Source organism: Patiria miniata, unplaced genomic scaffold (assembly GCF_015706575.1).
Source record: "Patiria miniata isolate m_02_andy unplaced genomic scaffold, ASM1570657v1 HiC_scaffold_18, whole genome shotgun sequence".
In the NCBI taxonomy this organism is placed as follows: domain Eukaryota; kingdom Metazoa; phylum Echinodermata; class Asteroidea; order Valvatida; family Asterinidae; genus Patiria; species Patiria miniata.
Genome location: NW_024037056.1, coordinates 4,278,162 through 4,291,996, shown reverse-complemented (window position 1 = coordinate 4,291,996; position 13,835 = coordinate 4,278,162). Strand labels below are relative to the sequence as shown.

General features: G+C 38.1%; 1 protein-coding gene across 1 annotated transcript; it reads right to left on the bottom strand.

The window, feature by feature from the left end:
- Nucleotides 1-1,051: 1,051 nt before the first annotated feature.
- Nucleotides 1,052-12,155, bottom strand: LOC119724319 (diamine acetyltransferase 1-like). The gene is made up of 4 exons (XM_038195314.1): nt 11,840-12,155; nt 4,206-4,400; nt 3,049-3,089; nt 1,052-2,543 (listed from the first exon to the last, which is right to left on the bottom strand). The coding sequence occupies exons 1-4, from the start codon at nt 11,946-11,948 to the stop codon at nt 2,343-2,345; spliced, it is 546 nt and encodes a 181-aa protein (XP_038051242.1). The 5' UTR covers nt 11,949-12,155; the 3' UTR covers nt 1,052-2,342.
- Between the last annotated feature and the right edge of the window lie 1,680 nt (nt 12,156-13,835).

Here is a 13,835-nt window from a genome sequence, read left to right as displayed (position 1 = left end):
TTTGAGGCATTTTTTGTGACTGACCAAAAATAGCGGGAAGACATTGCGAGCTGCCCAGTGTCCGTTGACCCCGCTCCGCTCTCGGGAATTTTCCATTGCGTAATGATATGGCAGTGAAAAAAAAATCCGTTTTATACCACAGGCTGGTGGCCAAGGGTCTATGCGGCGCCTTTGGCCAAATTGCTCGTTGTATATTTCTCCGCACACTAGTTTTTTTCCCCTTCAGACATAATTTAAACACTATACAAACAAAATCATCGTGAATGGAAATTGTAAATTAGAAAAAGAAATTGAAGTAATACTTCCAGATGGAGTAGTTACCAATTTTCTATAAAAATGGCCCTATTTTTTTTGACAGGAGGGCGTCCGAGGGAATATCCGTGACGTAGCACGCGTGGCTCGCGTGGCCTGTCTCTCATTGGTCAAAAGTATGTACGCGACGTCTTCTCACCAATCTAGCCAATTTGATTGGACGAAGGACTCTTGTAAAAAAAATACGAGCGGACGATAAAAATGCGTACATTTGTTCCGTATACAAACGCCTCCCGTCTTGAAATTATGTTCTTTTAGCTTGTATCTTCAACTGTTTTGTGCATAATTAAAAGCTGGGGACTTATTTATGCGATTTTCAAAGTTTATTTTTTAGAGCATCTGTGGACGACTGGGAGGCGGCATGGTCAGGGCTCTCACTAATTGGCGGAATTGGGGTCGGGGAGTTGGGGTGGGGGGGGGGGGGCGAGTGTGAAGTGTTTGAGATGTTACAGTTGGGGTGCCCTTATTCTTTTAAACCCGTGAAAACCATGGTAACTAACACATTTCCTGGGGAAGGGGCAGGGGTGGATCCAGGAACTTTTTTTGCTGGGGATGTCATGCCCGTCAGAAGTCATTGCTGAAATGTAGACTGACAGATTTTTAAATAAAAATAAATTAAAAAAAAATGCTAGGGGTTAGTCTTGCATTTTGTTTGGCCAAAATAGAGTCTTCTTTAAACAATGCAGAAATTCCTTTGGATGTAAGAGGAGCATCAATCAATAGTCTAACAGTCAGTATATGAAGATTTTGGCACAAATCCTCGATTTTATTGCAAAAAAAATAACATATTGAGTTATTTTACCCCACATTTCTTTGAAATTTTCTTCTAAATTTGGGAAAACACATATTTGCAGAAATTGAATTTGAATGTGTTCTATGAGTCCCTTAGGCATCTTTCCTGCAAGTTCGACGCGATTTCATTTTATGAAACTTTTATGCCATTAAATTTTGAAAGGCATTTCTTGAACGTGGTTCCAATACTAAATTTGCTTCTTCAAAAGATTGGGTTTTAAAACTATTATACAACTAAATTTAAAGACAGACGCATCGGAGAAATAGTGCGACATACTAACATGTTTAACTTGCCATACCGATCCATGGTTTTGCAATTTATTTCTACATTGTTAATGTTCCCACAAAACAGCAGTAAAAGGAAACGTCAATGTGCTAACTTTAAACAGTCCATTACAATGTTCTATAACAATTTATTTTAAAAAATTAAATTTTCACGGTAATAGAGCAAATAAAACTATAATATTTAATTGACAATCAATTTGTGAGAACAATTATTTTTACAAGGAATTTAGGCCTTGTGATAGAAACTGCTGGCTTTCGTGTGATTTCATAAATATTTCACAGGCGGTTTTTGTTTGTCTACAGAAACAAACTACCAGTTTTGACAAACAGGCAGAATTTACTAAAGAATGTGTCATTGTAAGATGCTGGCTGATTCAATAAAAAAAAAATTTTGGCAACAAAAAATATTGTCAAAAACCAACTTTCATCTGCCCTTTTCAGTGAAATTGGAAATTTGAGAGTTTAAGTTGTGTATGGAACAATTCCAAACAAAGCAAAGTTGAATAGAAAAGCAGAATTTACGGTTCAATTTTTAGCGACAAGCAACAAAACGTGTTCTGTGTTTTGTTTTTTCTGTTCTATCTATTGGACTGTCTATTCTTAAGCTACTTATAAAATATTAAAGGATCCATAATTAATTATTTTAAAAACAAAAAAACATCGGTAAACACATTGCTTTATCCTTGGTGGGGATCAAAGTTGAAAACAAATAATTTATATTTCCATAATGACAAATGGAAATTCCTGATTTCTGAATAATAAAAAATGATACATTTATGATATTTATGATCGGCTGATTTTTTTCAGTCGATGTCTCAAAGGTGAATAACTTTTGTACTGCTAGAAAAATAGCAATTTATAGAAGGAATCTATTTTTCGGGATGAAATTTAAAAAAAAAATCACGGCCGTCGGGGGAAGCATCTTTAACAATAAAAATAAAAAGTTACATCAATTATTGAAATTGGATATTCAAACCTGGTTTGATTTCAGAGTTGACGAGTTGAGCAAAGTTTTCTCCGCTTACTGTCATAAATCTCCAACCAAAGTGTGCGGACATATCGATGGATTTGAGATGATTGTAGAAGGGCCAGGCACTTTTGTTTGAACCCCCTAGGATCCAGTCCATGCCAATACATTTGTTCTCGACTCCAACCTGTAGTTTAGAAAAAGGGTAATGGCTCAAAAATCCTGTCAGAAATTTCAAGTTGATTTCATACTAATAAAATGCAGTCATTGGCGTCGGCAGGTGTTTTTTTTTTTTGGGGGGGGGGGCAAAGCACATTCACCCCCCCCAAAAAAAATCCTTGTACTTTCTGAAGCATATTCTCACTTTATCGTTTTTTCGAGGGTGGGCAGGGAGACAAAAGTTGTGTACCGGGTGTGCCCCTGTCAAAAATAAATGTTAAAATTTTAAAATCTACTCTCAACTTTGAAACTTGAAACTAGGTGGCAATCACCAGTTTGGAAGACAAATAAAAAAAAACTCCTTATAAGGTTTTTTCTGGCACTCATCCAACTGTTACATAATCAAACAGTAAACATCAATTTGATGCAAGACAATAAATAATACAGACTTTTTTTAAAGGTGAAAATAAGTTTTAAGTTCTTTTGTTTACCACTCAGATGACAAAACGCAAGAGATATCACACACAACTCACCTTTGCAACTTTTGCCATCAACGCCTTCCCAAGACCTTTGCCTGTTGGAAAAAGGGGAAAATAATCAGTCAACCCATCAGAACTTCTTGAGTAAAAATTGTTGTAAACATGCTCCATCAATTATTCTTTTACTAAATCCAATGGGGCATGTAGAACTAATGTTGTGGAGTGGGGAGTTCTTATTTCTCTGTTATAACTCCCTAGGCCTTTTTGCTAGGATGTAGCCTTAATCCTGCAAAACCCTCCAATTGGCCTCATAGAAAAATAGCATAAAGCCTCAATCCTGCAAATTCCTCCATTATTCTTGAACATGGTCCGGGAAGGGGTAACCACTGCCTGAATCCTGCAAAATCCTGCGGCAGTGACTGTCAATATGTTGAGGCTTGGCCTGTGACATCCTGGAGCAGTACAGAGGATTTCAAGCATAATCCAGGCCTATATTTATGCATGGCTGAGCAAAAACACAAGGTCCTGCCCAAGACCTTGACAAAGTGCATCCTACGAAATCAGTAACATACTTTTGCCATGTAACCTCAATCCCCCAAATTCCTCCACTTTGGCAAAGAGGATTTTGAAGGATTCAGGGCAGTTTGGGGTTAAGTTTTCACAAATTTGTAGTTGCATCAATTTAGAGACACCTTTAATTACCCCTCCCCAAGGAAAATTACACCTGTTTTGGGTGGGGTGGCCCCTGCTACCCCCCCCCCCCCTTAATTCTGACTGAACCCTTCAAAATCTTACAACTGTTACAAACATGCTATGGATTTTTAAGATTTTCGAATAGTGCAGGTTATATAATGGATTTCGATTTCTATTCAAAGACCAAAGCAAATAACGAAAGAAAAAATAAGATGAACTTGAAAATTAATGTAGACAAATCGATCGTGACAGCAAATGTTGTGAATACCAAGTCACATTGATAATGTTTGGATTCCCTTTAAATGTTTGAGAGAATTTGACAACGGATTTTCAATTTTGTTTATCGGTTTTTCATTTTTAAACATTTCAACATGTAAATCTCACATCTACACTTACTGGCTTTAGACCTTAATTTAATGTGTGTGTATCTGTTCTACATGGTCTTGTAATTGCCTCTGAATCAGAATAACAAAAAAAGAACACCCTCAAATATGGCTGCTGTCTGCAAAAGTCAATACCTCTGTGGGAGTCCTGGACATACAGCTCATCCATGTCGATCATCCGTCCCGTCCATGCGGAGTAGGAGAAGAAGTAGGCAGAGAAGCCCACTATCTCAGCTGCTGCGTTCTCCTTCGCATCCGTGCCATCATTCATGGCCTCCACAACAAAAAAGTGGTAGAGGGGCTCATCTCCAAAGCTGTCATTTTGCAGGTCTATGTGGTGAAAAGATCAGCTGCAGTCAGCTACTTAAACCCAAAGGTGTTAATCCGGGGGGGGGGGGGGTGGAAGCTACTGTTTGGGAGGGGGGGGGGTGAGGGGGTACTGCTCACAAAATTTAACTCGTTTGCATGGGCGTCGCCAGGAATTTTTCCAGGGGGGGGGGGGCAAAGCAAATTTTTCCCCAAGATTCCTTAACCTTTTCATTATATTCTCAATTTATAATTTTTCCGAGCGTGCCCTACCCCCTCATCAAATTAACAGCAATATGGCTTCGCACCTCTTTTTCCTTTTTGAATTTTTCCGTTTCATTGCGCCCCCTCTCCCCCCCCCCCCCCGCGACGCCCATGCTCGTTCGCGTGCACATAGTACACAAGTACATGCACGTTTTAAACATGGTGGTAACGTTGAATTACTTAAAATGGTTCTTGGTATAAGATCAAGCAGTATATCTTGCCGGATGAATAAGTGTGACTTTGGTGGCCACTAGTCGAACACCTTTATAACAAGGTCATTGGGACTCAACAAATTATCTTATATTATCAGTAATGGCAAACAAAGAAAAACAAAGACTTGGGACCTAAAATTGTCCTTGTTATGAGGAGATGTTGTATTTAACAGTGCTCTTATTATCAGGGTTTGACTGGATATGCTAAAAATCTACACACTCGGATAAATATAATCGGGGGGGGGGGTCGCCGTTGGCATTCCCCACCCAGAAGTATGGGATATTATGGCCCCACCACCTAGCCCAAGAAGTCTACATCAAACTAGAGCTGTCTGTTCGATGAACAGAACATAGGGCTTTTCTGTATTTCCTTTTGTGTGTGTCCATATGCAAGAACATACCGTAGTTAGGCCAAAAAAAAAATTCGGTCTCTGGTCAGTCCAAAGTTCCGGAATTGACGCGGGGACGCGGCTTTTTTTTTTTCTTCAAGCTTGGATTGTACAGACAAGGTGGGGTACTATTTTGCTTTTCTTGGTGTCCTCATGTACATTGGTGTCCTCCATAATTTGCCTTGGTGCTCTCGATCATTTGCCTTGGTGTAATTTCCCATTCCTTGGTGCTCTTTGGTAAAAAAAATTGAGGTGCGGCAATAGAGGGCGCTGTTGGAGCTACCGCGGAACATTTTGGAAAAAAAAATTGACGCGCATGATTAAAATCGACGCGCGCGCTGACCAGAGACCGACTTTTTTTTTTGGCCTAACAAGCAGTTGTTTGAAGTGGGCGGTCCTTTGGAGCAGTAAATGTTGATTGGTCAATCTCTTAGCTGTGCAATCCTATGGGCCCATAGACCCACAGACCACATAGTGAGGTACCTTAGTGAAAAAAATCGTGACACAGTGGACAAAAGCACATTTTTTTCACCAAAGCATCTCCATGGTATACCTTTTCGAAAAAAAGACGGACGCAAAAAATTGGATGATGGGAAGGGCATGTATGACGTTATTAAGACGTCATCAGCTAATTATTACATGAAAATATAAATTGATAATAATCTTCAGAACTACAAGCATCACAACAACACATGTGGTATCAAATTAAAGTGGACAACAAGATCTTTCATTTGAGTGGTATGTCATGGGGATGGAATATAGTTAAGGGTGATTTTTTGGGTAAAAAAAAAACCTTTTTGGTCAAAAGACCTGTTTTTTTTGCTAAAATCATGGATTTTGGGAAGTCACATTGACACTTTGTTTTAACATGCAAACAGTATGTGGTATTGTGAGATGTTGTTTTTAAGTTCGAGAGAAAAGTTCGAATTCTATACCAAAAGAGTTTTTGTAATTGATTATTTATAGTATCATAAATATGTTTAAACTTGTTCCAAAGATAAGCGGAAAAGTGAGGCATCTTAAAAGCACCATTTTTTCACCAAAGCTTTGCCAATGTGTTACGATCAAAAATAGGGTAGGATGCAGCAAGGGTACTTTATGACGTAATAATGACGTCACGATATACTACCCAGCTCGTACAGTAATTAATTGTAGAAAATAAGGTCGTGAAGCGTTGTGTTGAGATTCCAAGTAATTATTTTGACATTTTTGATATAAGGCCAAAAAAAAGGTCTCCGGTTTCTGGTATTCGCGCGCGTCGCCGTAGCCATGCGCGTCGGCAAAATGAAAACGTTTTTTTTTTTAAATAAAAGATGATGTCTCAAAACCGCCAAACTCACTGGTTTGACTGGAATCATGCTGCTGCACAATTTTAACGTGTTTTTAGATTGGGTTATGGTCGAGAATAAGCTTTATGTGGCCTCTCTGGACTCCCATATATTTGCACTAAGTTTAGTCGGGCACCATTTGCAGTCATCAGCCGACATTTGAAGCAAAAAAAATCAAGAAAAAAAAAAAAAAGCCGCGTCGCCGCACCATTTTTTGGGCAAGCTCCATACCAGAAACCGGAGACTTTTTTTGGCCTTAGAAGACAAACGAAGGACGCTCACAGGGGGAACGGAATGATAGAAACGCGTTAAAGGGAATGAAACGAACTCCAGTGATGTGCACTGAATGAGACACAATAGCATGAATCTGGCAAAGGGACAGAGACAATGAGCATAAAGGATGGAATAATACTTTATTTATTCAGATTAATTGGTAAAAACACATGTCTCCCGAAAATACAACTATCCAATTAAAAGTAGTTTACCAAATTTGATTAAAAACCGTCCAACAGAGTAAAAATACATTAACAACAATAATTTCCTTAATTAAAATAATTCCCTGAATAATATGAAAAATCTGTGCGACAATTACATGTAGTCGTGTATATTATAATCATTTTGAGTTGCATTATAACAGTGTGTTAATTATCTTAAATTTCTGAAAGATTAACGAAATACAAAGTCAATTGCAAGACTGAGCTGAAAAATATATACTAGAAAAACTGCATAGTCATATTTCTACAGAAATTGTATTGATAGAGGATAGTCGTTGTGTTTTCCAAGCTTTTGATAGCATTTTTGAATACAATCGTTGAATGTCAATGAATCGAAAAATAAAAGTTTTGAATTTATGGGACAGAGCAGCGTTTTGTGCATTTTCACTTTGACGTAGGCCATGATGACATTTCATGCCAGATTGACTTATTCCTTAAACTTGAGCAGCCTTCGTATTTCTTAGACCTAATGGGTAGACTTTATGCGTATAGCGGCCATCTTACAGGGCATCCTTCGTTATTTTAATTCAGTAACAATGACTGCTTAAAAGGTTTATTTCTGGTATGTCACAGCAAGACAAATGTATTGCCTTGATGACTGCTACCTATAAGGTCCATATACGCCTTTTCTTGAAATATTGTAGGCAAGAGAGAGCGCTTTTTTTCAGTGGGTGACCTCTCTTGTATATTCACCCCGCAAATGTATTATATTATGTTATTCATTTTTTAAAAATTATTTCATTGAAAATAAAACATGACAAAAAATTAAAAGCCCCGCTTCCTCCTTTTTTTTCAAACACCCGGACGAGAAACATGTTTTTTTTGTTATTCGGCCTAAGGAGCCAGCCGACGGGTTGCTTGTATGAGGCTGCATCCTAAGGCCAAAAAAAAGTCTCCGGTTTCTGGTATGCGCGCGTCGCCGTTGCCATGCGCGTCGGCAAAATGAAAACGTTTTTTTTTCAATGAAAGATGATGTCTCAAAACCGCCAAACTCACTGGTTTGACTGGAATCATGCTGCTGCACAATTTTAACGTGTTTTTAGATTGGGTTATGGTCGAGAATAAGCTTTATGTGGCCTCTCTGGACTCCCATATATTTGCACTAAGTTTAGTCGGGCACCATTTGCAGTCATCAGCCGACATTTGAAGCAAAAAAAATCAAGAAAAAAAAAAAAAAGCCTCGTCGCCGCACCATTTTTTGGGCAAGCTCCATACCAGAAACCGGAGACTTTTTTTGGCCTTAGAAGACAAACGAAGGACGCTCACAGGGGGAACGGAATGATAGAAACGCGTTAAAGGGAATGAAACGAACTCCAGTGATGTGCACTGAATGAGACACAATAGCATGAATCTGGCAAAGGGACAGAGACAATGAGCATAAAGGATGGAATAATACTTTATTTATTCAGATTAATTGGTAAAAACACATGTCTCCCGAAAATACAACTATCCAATTAAAAGTAGTTTACCAAATTTGATTAAAAACCGTCCAACAGAGTAAAAATACATTAACAACAATAATTTCCTTAATTAAAATAATTCCCTGAATAATATGAAAAATCTGTGCGACAATTACATGTAGTCGTGTATATTATAATCATTTTGAGTTGCATTATAACAGTGTGTTAATTATCTTAAATTTCTGAAAGATTAACGAAATACAAAGTCAATTGCAAGACTGAGCTGAAAAATATATACTAGAAAAACTGCATAGTCATATTTCTACAGAAATTGTATTGATAGAGGATAGTCGTTGTGTTTTCCAAGCTTTTGATAGCATTTTTGAATACAATCGTTGAATGTCAATGAATCGAAAAATAAAAGTTTTGAATTTATGGGACAGAGCAGCGTTTTGTGCATTTTCACTTTGACGTAGGCCATGATGACATTTCATGCCAGATTGACTTATTCCTTAAACTTGAGCAGCCTTCGTATTTCTTAGACCTAATGGGTAGACTTTATGCGTATAGCGGCCATCTTACAGGGCAGCCTTCGTTATTTTAATTCAGTAACAATGACTGCTTAAAAGGTTTATTTCTGGTATGTCACAGCAAGACAAATGTATTGCCTTGATGACTGCTACCTATAAGGTCCATATACGCCTTTTCTTGAAATATTGTAGGCAAGAGAGAGCGCTTTTTTTCAGTGGGTGACCTCTCTTGTATATTCACCCCGCAAATGTATTATATTATGTTATTCATTTTTTAAAAATTATTTCATTGAAAATAAAACATGACAAAAAATTAAAAGCCCCGCTTCCTCCTTTTTTTTCAAACACCCGGACGAGAAACATGTTTTTTTTGTTATTCGGCCTAAGGAGCCAGCCGACGGGTTGCTTGTATGAGGCTGCATCCTAAGGCCAAAAAAAAGTCTCCGGTTTCTGGTATGCGCGCGTCGCCGTTGCCATGCGCGTCGGCAAAATGAAAACGTTTTTTTTTCAATGAAAGATGATGTCTCAAAACAGCCAAACTCACTGGTTTGACTGGAATCATGCTGCTGCACAATTTTAACGTGTTTTTAGATTGGGTTATGGTCGAGAATAAGCTTTATGTGGCCTCTCTGGACTCCCATATAATCACTAAGTTTAGTCGGGCACCATTTGCAGTCATCAGCCGACATTTGAAGCAAAAAAATCAAGTAAAAAAAAAAAAAAAAGCCGCGTCGCCGCACCTTTTTGGGCAAGCTCCATACCAGAAACCGGAGACTTTTTTGGCCTTAGAAGACAAACGAAGGACGCTCACAGGGGGAACGGAATGATAGAAACGCGTTAAAGGGAATGAAACGAACTCCAGTGATGTGCACTGAATGAGACACAATAGCATGAATCTGGCAAAGGGACAGAGACAATGAGCATACAGGATGGAATAATACTTTATTTATTCAGATTACTTGGTAAAAACACATGTCTCCCAAAAATACAACTATCCAATTAAAAGAAGTATACCAAATTTGATTACAAACCGTCCAACAGAGTAAAAAATACATTAACAACAATAATTCCCTTAATTAAAGTAATTCCCTGAATAATATGAAAAATCTGTGCGACAATTACATGTAGTCCTGTATATTATAATTATTTTGAGTTGCATTATAACAGTGTGTTAATTATCTCAAATTTCTGAAAGATTAACGAAATACAAAGTCAATTGCAAGACTGAGCAGGAAAATATATACTAGAAAAACTGCATAGTTATAATTTTCAACGCTGGTCGGCCGACCAGCGTTGGCTTTTTTTCAAATACTGGCCCCAATTGACCATCGCACTTGTTTGCAATCGATTACACACCTATGAACGGGTACAAGCTAGCTAGACTGGTTCCCTGACCTTACAATTCCCCAATGTACGTAAACTGCTCTGTTTCTTCTTATATGGAGTCAGAGAACCAGACTACAGGAAAATGATTGTTTTTCTTGGTTTTTATAGCATTTTCGACCCAAAACCTCAAAAAAGTCAGTGTAACTATATTTGATATATATTTCCAACCCCCCAATTCCATCCATTTCTGAAAATTACAGCAAAAGCAAATGATGTATATTCCCTTTGAGAAAGAAAATAAAAAGATTGACATTTGACATTGGACTCCTTTGTCATTGACAAAAAGTCAAACAAAAACGTTCGTATCTCCGCAACGGAAGGTGCCATTTCAAAAATTAAAAAAGGTTTTTAATGCCATTGACCTGCCCTTTCATCCTGTAAACATTATAAGAACAAAAGAGCAACAACAAATGTTCACCTAAAGTGCGGTCCAATTGGGAATGAAATGATAGATGGAATTCCAATTGGAAATGAAACGATTGGACTTAATTGATTCCAATTGGAAATGAAATGATAGACGGGATTATTGGAAAACGATTGGACTGGATTCCAATTGGGAATGAAAAGATTTGACGGGATTCCAATTGGAAATGGAACGTTAAATGGGATTCCAATTGGGAATGACATTATAAGATAAGATTCCAATTGGGGAAACCCAATTCCAATAGTTTCAAACTGAAACCAATTAAGACCATCGTACATCAGTTGGGTTTTCAGACAAATTGAGTTGGTCCATGACGTTTTTTCCAATTGGGAATGAGCACTCCAACTCAAACCAATTAAAACCAACTCAATACCAATTAAACCCAATTCGTTCCAATTGGGTTTCGATTGGAATGAATTGGAAATTTTGGTAAGGGTGGGCTGATCATGGAGGAATACGAATGGGCTGTTGTCAACCCATATCTGCTTACGAAGTGTACGTACCGTACAGTCGTGTTCCTTAACGTGGCGCACTTCGAAGCTTACCCAAGTTTCCTTGTGTAGTGTTGCCAAACCTCTTTGTTGACAAACCTCAAATTCATGCAGTAAAATACTGGTACTTTTACCTTATTAATGCGTGCTATTTAAACTCTGTGAACGATTTCAGTTTCATAAAATTTAATCCGAAATTAAAAAACGGTGGCATCCAGAAATTGGGCACAAATTCGCGGAGTGTTCCCTAACGTGGCGCACTTAGAATAAATCTCGAATTTGAAAGAATTTTTCAAAGGGTTCACTTCGCACTTGAAAATAAAATCGGAAAATCATGCCAAAATAAATTTTTCTTTTAACTTTGTAACGGATAAATAAACTCACGTTTTATGAACGGGAGTGTTTAGATCTTGATGAAATGTCGCTTTCTGTGAAATTTCAGTTAAAACTTTTGCTCTAGGTAGGCGCTACAGGCGAAAAATCAAAGTGCGCCACGTTGGGGGCCGCGCCATGTTAGGATACAGCAAAAATCTGACAATACATACCTTCTTCCGTGTTGCTGATCGCACTTGTGGCATGTTCTTTCAATAATCTCACGATGTGTTTGCAGTCTTCCGGCTGGCCCTTCCGAACGGTGTACCGAGTGGACGCCATCACTCACTCCATTCCAACACAAGACGGCAAGAATTGAGCGGAAATTCAGCCAATGGAGAAGGCAGATTCAGCTTTTGCACGCACTTGTCGCATATTGGGCGAGACATGTTCAGAAATTGTCACGTAAACAGCTGTCCTGTTTATGTTGTAAAGTTGATTCCCGAACGCTAAATATAAAACAGTATACATTGTACATACATGCATGTTCCGAAATCAAAAACCAGCTCCGGGGCACCAGCTGGTGTGCACCATTTTTCAAGGGGGGTGGGGGGGGGGGGGGGTACTGACGGCATCCGATATATTGTTTGTGCACAATTCAAGATTTTAAGGGGGGGGGGTAAGGACCTCCAATGACGGACCTCCAATGGGGGAAGACGTGCCCCTCCCCCATGTCTACGTCACTGGGTTCAGGCATGGAGGAATGGTTCAGGGTTCTGTACTGTAGGCCTGTAATTGCAGATAATTATGTCAAATTTAGTCCCGTCAAAAGCCTCCATCTCTCTCTACAGCCAATAAAAGTATGAGATTGTACAGTGTTGCAACCTTTTGATTCAATGGTGGTACATTTTTTTAAATTAATAATTTGAAGCAAATGAGGCAACATTATGCCTTTTTTCTTTCAAATTGATGCAGTAGTGGAATAATTTCTGAGCCTAATGCAGTATGCTCTTAAACAAACCATGACTTTTTTCCCCTCCAAATCTCCTAACTTGACTCTGATCGGCCAGAATTATGCAAATTACTACCTGGACAGACCGTACTCGATCATGTATTGTAGGCTATAACTTTGATGAGGCTGTTTAACAAATAATGTTATCATAGGCATCGTGATGGGCATTATATGCAATGATTACGGAGCTAGGCAAACCCTTGCAACACAATTCGCACAGTTCTCTCAAAAATGGGATTTCCTTATAAAATATTTTATTAAAGATAAACTCCATTACATAAAACCAGTAAATAATTGTGTAAATACTATGAAAGAAAACATTAATTTGAGCATTGGTACAGTTTTTCTTGTAATCTTGAGAGCCTGAAGGTTCTCTATGTAATTGTTTCTTATATATATTTACAAAAAAAATTGCAATTTTTATCACCAGAGTTATGATAAAACTGTCACAAATCAATCACAAGTCATCATAAGACTTCACAAATCAATCAATCATATTATTAAAGACATCATAAGTCATCACAAGTCGTCCAATCCTTAAAGGGAATATACATCATTTGTGTTTGCTGAAATTTTCAGAAATGGATGGAATTGGGGGGTTGGAAATATATAGCAAATATAGTTACACTGACTTTTTTTGAGGTTTTGGGTTCGAAAATGCCATAAAAACCAAGAAAAACAATCATTTTCCTGTAGTCTGGTTCCCTGACTCCATATAAGAAGAAACAGAGCAGTTTACATACATTGGGGAATTGTAAGGCCAGGGAACCAGTCTAGCTGGCTCGTACCCGTTCATAGGTTTGTAATCGATTGCAAACAAGTGCGATGGTCAATTGGGGCCAGTATTTGAAAAAAAGCCAGTTTTTTCCAACGCTGATCGGCCGATCAGCGTTGGAAATTGATACAAATATACCACTTTTCTTGAAAATGACAGTATACCAGGTGCCATGATTTTACAGGATGCTTTACACTGTCATTCACTAACAGTCCAGCAAGGTATTTCAAAATGATTTGGTAGTTTTATTTTTTGATGTTTGCAAATGTTGTAATTTCCCTTTAATGAGAAGCTATATATATCATCATATAAGTCACCCTGGGTTACCTATGATCTGACTAATTATTGATCAGTGCTCAACTCGTTTATATCTCTGGCTGATACAGCTCTTAAAAACCGACCTACCCTGTTAACTCCGATTGGTCTTAGTGTGAGTGAACTT

What these genes read in the sequence shown, in the direction of transcription:
- LOC119724319 (XM_038195314.1), bottom strand. Translation starts at nt 11,948, where the DNA reads ATGGCGTCCACTCGGTACACCGTTCGGAAGGGCCAGCCGGAAGACTGC. An exon ending in TGTCCAGGACTCCCACAGAG is followed by an intron (nt 3,090 to 4,205) that starts GTATTGACTTTT and finishes TTTTTCCAACAG; the next exon opens with GCAAAGGTCTTGGGAAGGCG. An exon ending in TGATGGCAAAAGTTGCAAAG is followed by an intron (nt 2,544 to 3,048) that starts GTGAGTTGTGTG and finishes TCTAAACTACAG; the next exon opens with GTTGGAGTCGAGAACAAATG.